Genomic DNA, 12,146 nt, shown 5'->3' with positions numbered 1-12,146 from the left:
CCTCCTCCCTTCTTCATGCTCTGGACCCCGTGTCTGGGCCTCTGGTCCTAGGGGAAAGAGGCAAAGAGGCAGGCTGCTGTGCTAGGCTGGCAGCAGGAACAGAGGAGCTCTTTATAATAGAGTTCTGGTGATTTAAATCATATGGCATAGCCTGGAATCACTGTAGAAGTCTGGAAGCTCTTCAAAACTGTACAAGAGCTCCCTCTCTCTCTCCCTCTCTTTTCCTCCTCCCTCCTTCCTTCCCACTCTTCACTGTTATAACTTTTTCCAAACTTCTTTCTTATTTTCTTTTCCCCTCACCCAGTCCCAGTTTTTTTTTCTTTTCTTTCTGGCTTTTCCCTCTCAGAGCCTACTCATTCTTTTTCTCTCCTGTCTCTATCTGTTATGGTTCTCGCCATCTCGTCCTTCCTCACTTCCTCTTTCCTTCCCATTCGCTCATACCTGTTGGTATGAAGTTTACACATCCTTCTCGCATTAAAACTGTGGATGAACTATTATCCGACCCAGATGGAATCAGAGTTGATGTGAGGTGAATCCTGTTTGTTGAATCTAGAGCAGATCTTAGCATCAAACAAAACACTAATTGTATCATCATGTTCATGGCAATCAAAAACACTTATTCTAATATTTTATGTGCAGTTAAATTAATAGGAAATTATTTACTTTTACCCTCTCTTCTGCAGAAAAGAGACAGCAGGACTCTTCTAAAGTGGAGTCCACCTATCCTTCAGTACCTCCGAGGCCCCCTGTCGCCCATACGTTCTCCACGTCTTAAGAATCTTCGACGGACACGCATCTCAGTCTTGTGGAGGATTCCAGGTGTCGAAAGAGCCGTTACCTTCAGCCAGCCGCCTGCTGTGGACCCTGGGTGATCCGTCGCCATGGCTACAAACAGGGAACAGCAGGTGGGTCACATGACCGGCTTCCCACCTGCTGTGTACCCCTTTCCCTTCAACTCCATGAGAAGCCACTCCCCCTTCGACCTGCTGGCCAACAGCAGCCTGTTTGGGAGATTTGGGGCTGACCTGCCCAAAGAGATGGCTGCTCTCTGTAAGTCATTTTCATTACTCTGTGTGTGTGTGTGCTTGACTTGCCTTTCCTCTCATTTTCCATCTCAGTTCCAAGTATGCATACGGCCATTACTTTAGTTTTAGTCAGGTCGCATTAAACACCATCTACTGGAAAAGGGGAAATATGGCTTAATTTAAATTGCACTACATTATGTGTAATTTTGTGGAAATGGAAAACTTTAGCGTCTGTTTGTGATATAGGACCAGTGGTAGAAAAAAATCCCCCAAAGAGACCATGAGGAAAAAGTCTACTTTCATCAGTACAATGATTACTCTGCTCCTGTGGTTTCCTTATATGCTTTATGCTTGTAGATGGTGTGGTTATGACCGCAAGCTCTGGCTCTGGCTTCGTGATGCGTGCGTGTATCCGTGCGCGTGTGCGTGCCTGGACTTCTCACAGAGCTTTTGTGAGGCAGATAATACACAAGTCTGTAATTATAGACAAAACACATTGAATTATGTATTAAGTGATGAGTACTGAGCATCAGAATAGTTAAAAATGAGTACTGTTCTTCATGCAGTTCAAACATTTGATTTGGACAGGGGTGACTGATTGTATAATTAAAATGAAAGGTGAGCTGGACTGGACTTGATTCACAGCAGCGTTCCCCTCTGTCAACTGTGCACTTCTACGCTTGACCATAGGGGGCACTGTTGCATTCTGAAGCGCTGAGATGTGGATGATGTATAGAGAACAGAGCACAAAGAGGAGATTGTTGGCAATCCAGGGTCTTTTTCTGTTGTGCAAAAACTAGCAAGATTAAACGCACGGTGCCGACGTACATTGCTCGTTGTTCAAAACACCTGCTTGTCTCAAAACCACTAATCAGCAACAGGATTCTAGGTCAGGGAGTATCCTTGTGTGGAACCACTGCGGTATAATTCACTGATGTAATGATGCCAGAAGAAGAGAGAGAGAAAGAGAAAAGAATGAGCACTTTTGTTGAGGTTAAGCCATGAGGTAAAGGTAAGCAGAAGTTATTTGAAATCTGATCTGGGTGCAGTGTTAAAGGGGTGGCAGGTGGTGGTGGTGTGCGGTAGTAGAGGGGTAATAATGGGTGTGGGTGGCAACAGCTGAGCGCAGAGCCTGCCTGTGTGTGCAGCCCCCTACTCCCCCCCACACCACCGCAGCATGCCTGAGCACCTCTCCAGCCTTTCAGCCGTCAATCACTACCTCACCCCCCTCTCTTCCTTCTCACCGCCACTGCCCACCTAATCCTCAAGGTATTTTCACAGAACCAGAGAGAGAGAGAGCGAGAGAGAGAGAGAGCACCTGGGGGTAATGTCCTGGTGTGGTGGAATCCAAGAACACACCCAGCAAAAAAAACACGCATATATATACACACACAGGCAAACATACACTCAGAGACACTCTTCCCTCTCTGTTTCTCTTGCTGTCTCTCTGGTTCTCTCTCATGAAGACACACGCACACAAACACACACACACACAGAGCAGTTCTTTCATCTAAAAACTAGAAACATACCCCTGACGCAGAATGAAATCCCACCACGCTGACAGATGGATTCTTTCTGGTTTTTATGCTGGCATGACTTAAAACAAAAACAAGTATCAAAGCACAAACAGACGCAGGCAACCACATGCATTGGGGCTTCATACATGACTCCTTGTACTGACACATCCACGCTGGCATTAGTATCGTTCGCAGGGGTTAAGGACTGCAGTTATTTGGTTTAAGCTCTGGGTCAGAGTGTGAGAAAAGCTGGGGACAAAGATCAAGTCAGGATCACAGTGACAGTTAGCTTCAATTTGTCCAGACTGACATGTTTTTTAAGTGTCTCTATATCAACATAGCCGTGCTGGTTGAATGGTGTTTACTGTCAAGGTTTTATATGCAATTTACTATTTCATTATGTTTACATTACGAGCTGCAGCTATTGCTTGAATGTCAAATAAATGCCTGTCAGTTGAATAATAAAATAATTGCCTGCTGGACTAATTCTGTGTTTCACTGTACAAAAATACATCTTAGTTCAGTTTAAATGCTGTCAGCTCAGTGGAAAACTCTCTGTTGTTTTTTTTTTTTTTATCTGCTTTTAAAACATCCTATTGGTGTATCCCTTGACAAGGAATGTTACAAGTCATTTTGCTGACAGCAGTCTCATTCCCCGCTCTCTTAAATGTTAGCGGGGAAGACAAAGGGCCTTGGTTTGGACATTCCCCAGGCCCTGTTTTTCTTCTCCTTCTCCTTCTTCAGGAGTTGACTTAACAGTCCTGCTCATTGTTGTCAGGCTTGTCTGTAGGCCAGACTGAGAAAATACCTTTCACATAAAGGGAGTAGCACTGTGGAAATTTCACCGTGTATCTTTGTGTGTGTGTAGTCAGTAGCTCTTCATGCTTGCACAACTTCAGAGTTCTTTGCGTAATTGTTGTAAGAAAGGTACCCTGGGTGACACCTACCTTTTGTTTAGATGTGCACACTGTGCTGACCTGCCAGAGCACCTCCCATGGCGGTGCTCTGTCTTGGCACCAGAGTGTCTTTGGAAATACCTGTTTTGCAAGGAGGTGGGAAGAGACAGAAGAGGGATGGGAAGGGGTGGGCCGACTGTGTTTGCACATGTCCGCATAGTAAGCTTTTCTTTTTGCTTAATGCATAAATGGAAGATCCAGAAAACCTCAATGCCTCTCTTCAACCTGGGTGTGCTGCAGACTCCCACTGTAGCTGCTGATATCTGAATAAGCGTGCAATGGCGTTTGTTCATCTATGAGAAGGTCTGATGGCTCTCTGCAGTGTGTTGCTGAGGCTGTTATCAGTTGATCCCTGTCATTACGGGAGCCTTTCAAACAAACAGTTGGAAGCCCATTAAGGCCACTTATTATGTGATAACATCGTCACTGAGCCCTGAAACACCTCGCTAAGCTTTCACCAATCAGGGCCAGAGCGCTGGCCTCAAACTCAGCCGTGGGGATGTTTTGAAAAGCTAGTAGGTCATTTCCTTCAGCCCACATGGCCTGGCCGAAAAATCTAAAGTCCTTTGCTGGGCTCAAACTTTCCGTTCATACCATAATTTGTAGGGTTATGCTGAGTGATGAATACAGAAAACCCATGAGAGGCCCAGCTGTGAGCTGCATCACAGTGGGATGAAATCAAAAGCACTGTATTAATAGAATGGAATGAATAGCGTGTTGAAACCTGTGTAAAAGCTGGCTCTGTTCGCTCTTTTGTGCCTCTGGTGGAGAGAAGGGCAATAGCAGTTCATTTTAAAGTGTCTGTTAGACATGATGGACTCGTGCACCAGCATTAGCATACAAGTAGTGTAGAACATATGCATGGATCTGCGGTTGCACACACACACACACACACACGCACACACACACATATGCAGTTCAACATGAAACATCCAGTTAGGCAGATTGTGAAAAAGGCCAAAATGTTCCAGCAAAACAAAAAAGAAAAAAAAAAAACACGCAGAGTGACATAATTAAAAACACTCTTTGCATACTTAAACACACACACACAGAAACACACATAAGGAGGTCATGTTGGCTTAGGGAGCTAAGGGAGTTGCGTAAAGGAGCCATTTTGGTGGGAAATGTGGTACGGCAGGGAACGTCAAAGCAAACCTTTAAATGGAGGCGAGGGACAAGGGAACGATGTCAGCTAGCAGAGTGAAGCTTTCTCCACTGGAGGTGAAGCAGAGCACAAACGGCACATTGAATCTCTATTTATTTTCATAAGGTTGAAGTGCTGGGTTTAAGCCTAGCCTTGATGGAGCGGGGTAGGAACGTTGTTGATGGTGTAGAATAGGATTAGTAGGATTTGCCTCTGTGCACATGTTTATGCTAATGTGGGCATACTACATATCTGAGAAAAACAAGGGGCAGAGAAAAAAAGATGAAGTGATCACTGATCTATGTATGAATATGAAAATCATGATTGCAGCCCCGCAACCCCATACTTCCTTGTAGGTACATATTTCCCTACACACACAGGAAAACCAAACACCCATCTGTGTTTCTCATTGTTTGAATAGCTATAAATAATTGACATTACATTTTTTGGTATGTTGGATGTCGGTTTAAAGGGAAAAACACAACACAAAATTTCCTCATTAGTAAGGCTCAACAGCTTACTTAATAAGGTCACGACATATCACTATAATGGCTTCAGTGCACCTTTGCATTGATTTTGCTTGTATCCTACAGGAAGGATGACGCACCTTTCTTCTAAAAAATATTCTCTCTTAAACATACACACATGATTTGATCGTGGTGTTTAACAGCTTGGTCACAAATCTCCCTTAGATGTTATATTGGGTTGAAGGCTACAGCATATGATTCACATCATTTTCATCCCCCATGAAACCATTCAGTGGCTCCCCACTCCCACCCCCGGTGCACTGGGAGCTTGACCATTGTCGCTCTGGAAGAAACCACTCTCATCTGCATTGAAATGTTTCTTCGTAGGATAAAAGCTCAAGTTTGTATTGATTTGCTGTGATCTTTCCTTTGAGTGGATCCAGACAGATTCCCGTAAATTGTGTTTCTTCTTAAGAATGTGATTCTATCAAAGACCAAATGAAAACCATGCAAGAAATAAATACCAGATCATTTTGGTTATTGAAAGAGAGCAGGTGGACGAATATCCTGAACTACACTCATTTGCCAAAGACAATAATCTTAGTTTGGCTGCAGCTTCTGAATTATGAAAGATATACTTTATATTGTTAGGTAAAACCCCGACAGTAATAGAGTGAAAATCTGAACAATCAGATGACCCCCTACGAGTAAGTACTTGGCAACATTGGAAAGGAAAAACTAATAATACTAATACTACTACTACTACTAATAATAATAATAACAAAAATAAATTTTCTTGTGCTTGATCATCCCACTAAGTCATTGTTAACTCTTCTTATTTCTGACTCTGGTACTAAATGCCGTGAGTGTCAACACCTAAACAAAAAAAAGCTCTCATATAGCTGTTTGCTCGCTGGCATCTCTGCGACTGTGACCATGATCTACATAGCAAATTAGCAATGCAAGCACTGGACCATTTTGGACTATACTTGTGTGTGATGACAGCATGTGCAGCGCTGTTTGGCTTTGTCCTTCATCTGTCAGTGAGACTGGAGTCTACTTGGCTGTAATAAACAGCTCTGCATTGTCTGACATCCCTGCTTTTATCTCCCTAGGCGATCACAGGCCTCAAATGACAGCTCTCTAAGGTGCTCCACTGCTTTTTGCAATCAGTTGCACTTATTATTTTTTCACTAATGCTAGCCCTGATTCTGTAGTGCTGATTTTTTTTTTGGGGGGGGGGGGGGGGAATGATAGTAAGTAGAATATCTGCTGCTCCATGATGATATCCACCTAAACCCTGCTGGCTTATGCACTTCAGAGTTCTCTCGCTCGGTTCCCTCTTTTCTCCTCTGCCTTTACCTTGGATTTCCTCTCATTATCCCCTCACTGCAAGTGGGAGCCAGATTGCCCTAAGTGCTGGAAACTTTATGCAACTTTGCATGACTTAAATGTGTGTGTGTGTGTGTGTGTGTGTGTGTGCATCTGAAAAGTCAGCAAAGGTTGCCGATAAGAGAGGGACCACGAAGTGTACTGCAGCTCTGACATGATGACAGATGAAGATAAACATGCTACTATCAAAAGTGGGAGGGTGCTGTTTTCAGACAGTGTTTGTGGGCACGTGCAGGATGAAAATTGCGCAATGGCGAGAGAGGAAGGCTGGCTTCTCTGAAGTCGTGGGAGGGCACACAGGTCCAGGACGTACCCATGAAAACAAGACGGGGGTTTGCATTTTTGGCCGAATCTGTCTTTTTCTCAAAAGAAAACATGGGTAGCAGAATATCATGACAGTGCAGAAAGAGCGAGAGAAAGAGGGAGGGAGAGAATGTGAAAAAGACTTTGCAGAAAGATGGCCAAGAGTGACAGTAAAGTAACTCTGTGAGGTGTTGAGTAGGTCAGCATGTGAACAAAGGTGGACATGGTCACCACTGAAAAAAGGGCTCTCTCACAAGTCTGACTTTTCTGACGTCCCTCCTCAGTGACAGCGTCAGATATCTTCCAGAGATATACTGCGATGGAGCTGTAGATGAATGTAAAAGATTACATCTTGTGAGACCTTAGCATGTGTCAAATCTTTGACTGGTGGTGCAATTGATGGATGAAATGGACAGTAACAGGATTGTCCTTTTTTTGCTGATGAACAAAAACACAGTATCACATAAATAAGATGCTACTTTTTTTAGTTTAAAAAAGAAACTTTAATTATTGGTAAGCTCTGCTACTAAACCACCCTTTATGGGACGTGTGCACTTTTAAGTGTGCGTGTTCTGCGTAACCTGAATCTGGTTGTGGTGGGAAGGCTTCCTGGGCTGGTGTTCAGTGTCTCTATCATCACCAGCAATCTGTTTCAGCATGTCCGCATGCTGCACACATGCCCACATCAGAAATGGAAAAGCTTTACATTCCTTTCAAAATGACTCTGTTGCGTTTAGTGCAAAGGCCTCTGTCTTTATTACCTCGCACACAATTGCGTTGTTGACTGCTTGGCTAGAACCTGAATGACTGTATACAGAGGAAGTGGCAACAATGTGTTGTATACGTCTTATCTGTAATTGGCATCAGAGTGTCAGACAGTAGTAAAGCCTGACTTTCCTGGGTTCCAGCACACGTGGAGCAGTAAGCAGACCAGATCCAGCTGACTGGATAAAATCGTGAGACATACACATAAAATCGTAATTAAAACAAAACCTATTTCAACATTTTAAACGTGTGCTCAGATTTGTTCTAATCGCTTAAATGAAACATGATTGAAAGCAGACGTCAACACGGAGTGGCCAGTGAGTTGGCAGCCACTGAAAATGAACCATTTCCAAAACCAGAAACAAAAGCAGAGAACTTTGTCAACTTAAACAAATCATGCAGTCAGGAAAAAGTGGCCATAGGGAACTTGATGAAATGGGGAGAGTATTTGGAGAAACGGAGGGGGGGGGGAGTATTATGGAGAGAGATGGAGAGACTTGTGAGCCAGTGAGTGAGGGAGAGAAGAAGGGAGGGCAGGATAAGTTTGGGGGGAAAGTTAGTGGCCCAGTGGGGGTTTCTTCTAGAGTTCAGCCTCTCTGGCTGGGGAAGGAAGGGAAGGAGGGAGGGGAGAGAAGGGGAGGCAGGGACCAGCCTGGGTCAGCAGCAGTATGGAGTATGTGTAGATTAGATGTCTAAACTCACTCAGCAAACCCTCTGAAGCCCTGGAAGGCTCACAGCTCAAGTGCAGTTTGCCAATAACTGGAGAACCTGGAGTTAGTGGTCTGAATTATAGTCTCAAACACAGTAAAAAGAAATGTCAAAACCAGTGGAACCAGATAGGGTTCGTAAAGCTCTAAAAACAAAAGAGTGTGAACACATGATATTTTAAATCGATTTTTTTTTGCAGCTTGTCAGTCCACAGCGCAGCCCTGGCAAACCGCGCTGATGTTACATAGAACATTTGAGCACCGGGGGATTAGCCAGTTTTTAGTTTCCAGGATGCTGTATGAAGCTAGCAGCGAGGAAAAGAAAACAGGAAGGAGACGAAAGACGAGTGTGAGAAGAATGCTCGTGGATCATAAAAATGTGACTCTAGGCTGTGATGATTTAATCTGAAACTTATCCAGACCAAGACATTTTTTGAATTATTGTGAACATGGGTGGAGAGGTAGAGAAAAGAAAAGTGCCCCCCCTCCTTTTTTTAACAACAAACTTCTGCTAAGCTTTGCATCTCTGATAGATACCAGTTTGTTATCCCCGTGTTGTATTCTTGCCATCATAAAGCTTTCACTTTATGACCTGACAGCTGTATGAAGAAGCACATAAACACTACTGATGTTGTTTACTGTTTGATGAAATAAAAGGAGGGTGGCACAGTGGTTAGCACTGTTGCCGCACAGCAAGAAGGTCCTGAGTTCAATTCCACCATCAGGCCGGGGTCTTTCTGTGTGGAGTTTGCATGTTCTCCCCGTGTTTGCGTGGGTTCCCTCCGGGTACTCCGGCTTCCTCCCACCGTCCAGGTTAATCGAATTGGATAATCGAAATTGTCACTAGGTGTTAATGTGAGTGTGAATGGTTGTCTGGCCCTGCGACAGACTGGCGACCTGTCCAGGGTGTACCCCGCCTCTCGCCCTATGACAGCTGGGATAGACTCCAGCACCCCCCGCGACCCTGAAAAGGATAAGCGAATGGATGGATGGATGGAGAAAGAGCTATGAAGTGTGCGTCAGTTTGCGAGATTGAGTGTGTGAATCTCAACTCACAGGTGTGTCTGTGTGCCAGCTAAAGAAAATAAACCCGAAGTCTCCATTGGAGGAATAGCTTTTAAACCAATAAACATTGTAATGAAAATCATTCAAAATAGCCAGAAATGTGAAAGCATGGTTTCTTTCATGAGACAGGAAAAAGAGTGAAGTGTTAGACAGAGGAGGAGGGAGGGAGGACGCTGTGTGTTTATGGAGAGTGTAGCCAGCAGCACAGATTGACAGGAAATGGTGTCTTTTTTGCCTGCTGGGCTGTACCACTTGTACTGCTTTGACAGGGGGAGATGAATGTGAGGAGCTCACAGACTGAAGCTATTCTATTATCATATATCTCCCATTGTATCACGCTGTTTGCTTTAGCTCAGCCAGAGTCCATCCCTCTGCTGAGCAACAGTTAGGACCAGTGACAGGCTTTTTTATTGACCGCGTACTGCCCATTGATTTCCTTTGATTTACTGCCACTCTGAGGGCACTGCAATTTTTTAAGCTGAATTGTTTTTCAGTACACAGAAAAACCATTGTTATAATTAAGGTTAAATGTGTAGGGTATGCGTTTTAACTGTGAATCCACAACCACTAAAATATTCAGCTGCCAAGAAGCTTTTTTACTGCATTAAAATCATTGCTTGAAGAACCTCATCGACGCTGCTTCCTTGCATGTCTTTTGCTATTTCTACGTCGAGATATAAATCACAAACAAGGTCAAGTAAACCTGTGAGAAGTGTGTCCAGCACATGGTGTGTTTGTATATTGGAGATATTTCTCTGTGTAAATGCACTGCGGGGATTGAGCAAGGCAGCCCTCATTCATCACTGTTAAAGCACTTCCAGAGGGAGCGACAGAAAGAACTGCCCATCCTCTGTTCCCTCAAACAGACAGAGAAGAGGGAGGGATTTACCCTGGCATCTGGTTTCTGGGTTCAGCCACAGCACAATGTTCTTTCTCTTTCTCTCTCCGGCTCTCTTTTTGACACACACATACACACCCGGGCCAGTGGCTGGACTTTAATATGGTTATGATTAGAGACGGGGGCTCAGTGAAGGGAGGGAGGGGAAAAGGGGGTCTTATTTACTGCAGGGAACTGGGGGAGGTGCAATGTAAAGAAAGCCAGAGACAGGGACCAGATCTGAATGGAAGACGATGGGGTTGGGGTAGGTGGGGGCTCTGTTTGCATTTAGGGCTGAAATATGAAAAACAAAGAATGGCGTGGACAAAAAAACAAACAAACAAAAAAAAAAGCACAAGAAGAATGGGGAATAAAGTTTTGTCCTCTAGCCAGATCAGTTCTTACTCCAGTGCAGACTCTGCTGGACGGCCCCTTACACCTCCCCTCCTCCTCCTCCTGGGTTCCTCTCTCTCTCTATCCCTCCCTCTCTGGCATTCTCTGTCTTTCTCTCCACCCCCTCTCGCAGCGTCACGCCAAAGCAGTTGGTTCACTCCGCCGTGTCTGGGGCTCAGCGAGAGCTGTGAGAGGCTGTTATTTAGGTCTGTTACAGCAGACTGGGAGCAGCTCACCCAGGGGCAGGGGGGAGAGGAGAGAGTCAGAGTCACGCTCAGCTCAGCCAGTCAGGAACCATATCTGCATTCCAGCTGAGAGGGAAAAAGGAAAACTCCGGCATCGGAAGGAAAAGACAGCAGAGAGAGAGAGTGACAGCGCGAGATAAGTGAAGGGAGGGAAAGGAAGGTAGTGAATCTAGATAGCTGTTGCTGCTGTGTGCTCTTGTCACTGCTTCAGTGAGTGACGTGAGCAGTGGAAGCAGGGTAGGACGCAGGCAGGACTGAGGGCTCTCACTGATTTTTGCCGAGGGTGGGGGGGTACCATGTTCGACTGTATGGAGGCTCTGGGAATGGGCCCCCGTCAGCTCTATGATGTCACCAGCCGTGGTGCATGCATGCTGCGGAAAGCGAACCCCTTTTTTGCCGGGTTGGACCCCTTTGCTTGGACGAGCACTGCCAGTGTTCAATGTAAGTGGCATCCTGTTTGGATTTCTTCTATGACACAATCATGTTTCCCCCTCTCTTCTCCCTCTCCTTTTCTTTCGGTCACTCCTTCCTTCATTTTCTCATTGCTGGCTTGTTTACCCCTCAGGGCTCGGCCAAGGGGGCTGCTGTCAGGGGCTACAGAGCAACACAGGAAAAGACAGAGACAGACAATCCTCTCCTCTCCTCTCCTCTCCTCTCCTCTCCTCTCCTCTCCTCTCCTCTCCTAGCCCACAGCCAGTTTGAGCTGCTCAACCATCTGAAAAAAATTCTCTGCTATGATATTATATGCACTGTGTGTATGTCGGGTTTTTAAAAAAAATGTGCTTGTGTGTATTTGTCTGTGTGGTCACGTTCGTGAGTTTGAGCCCATAGAGTCAAGTTTCAGTAACAATGTTAGCCACCTGGGGTTTGACCTTGCCAGGTGCTGCATACTAGAAAGAGGAAAAGGTTTTGGTCAGTGACAGGAAGAGTTGACAGTGATGTGTCAGATGTACTCTATCTGGTTTATTGTCTATTCACAGCATGAGTTTAACACTAGAAATGAGGTCTCTGATGAATTTCACATGAAAAGTTAATGACAAATGTTGCCTGTTTTTAATAATACAGTTGTTAAAAGTTTTGTTGGGCCTGCTGCAGTTTTCATAGGTCAGAGGTTTGTTTATGCTTCTGGATACTAGATGGATAATGATATTCCTCCAGAGCCAAACAGCCATGAATTAGTAAGCGGATTAATTATTTAGCAGATAAATGTATGAATAAATAATAATACATACAAATCTCAAGAAAGCAGAGATATATTCTAGCCAATGTTCTCTTCTCCTTTTTGCTCTT

The 12,146-nt window shown here is 44.7% G+C and overlaps 1 protein-coding gene across 3 annotated transcripts in view; it reads left to right on the top strand.

The window, feature by feature from the left end:
* rarga (retinoic acid receptor gamma a) overlaps positions 1-12,146 on the top strand; it is a 42,030-nt gene that overhangs the window by 12,200 nt on the left and 17,684 nt on the right. For 2 of the 3 annotated variants that reach the window (XM_013273144.3, XM_013273145.3), the window contains exon 2: positions 684-1,050. In XM_013273144.3, coding sequence (XP_013128598.1) covers positions 882-1,050 — 169 coding nt within the window. In that variant the 5' untranslated portion in view covers positions 684-881. Of the gene's footprint in view, positions 1-683; positions 1,051-10,762; positions 11,298-12,146 lie in introns of those variants that run through there. The other variant, XM_013273146.3, reaches the window with a different exon arrangement.

Source organism: Oreochromis niloticus, linkage group LG20 (genome assembly GCF_001858045.2).
Source record: "Oreochromis niloticus isolate F11D_XX linkage group LG20, O_niloticus_UMD_NMBU, whole genome shotgun sequence".
Classification (NCBI taxonomy): domain Eukaryota; kingdom Metazoa; phylum Chordata; class Actinopteri; order Cichliformes; family Cichlidae; genus Oreochromis; species Oreochromis niloticus.
The sequence above is the reverse complement of the archived record's forward strand: the minus strand, read 5'-3'. Positions and strand labels throughout refer to the sequence as shown.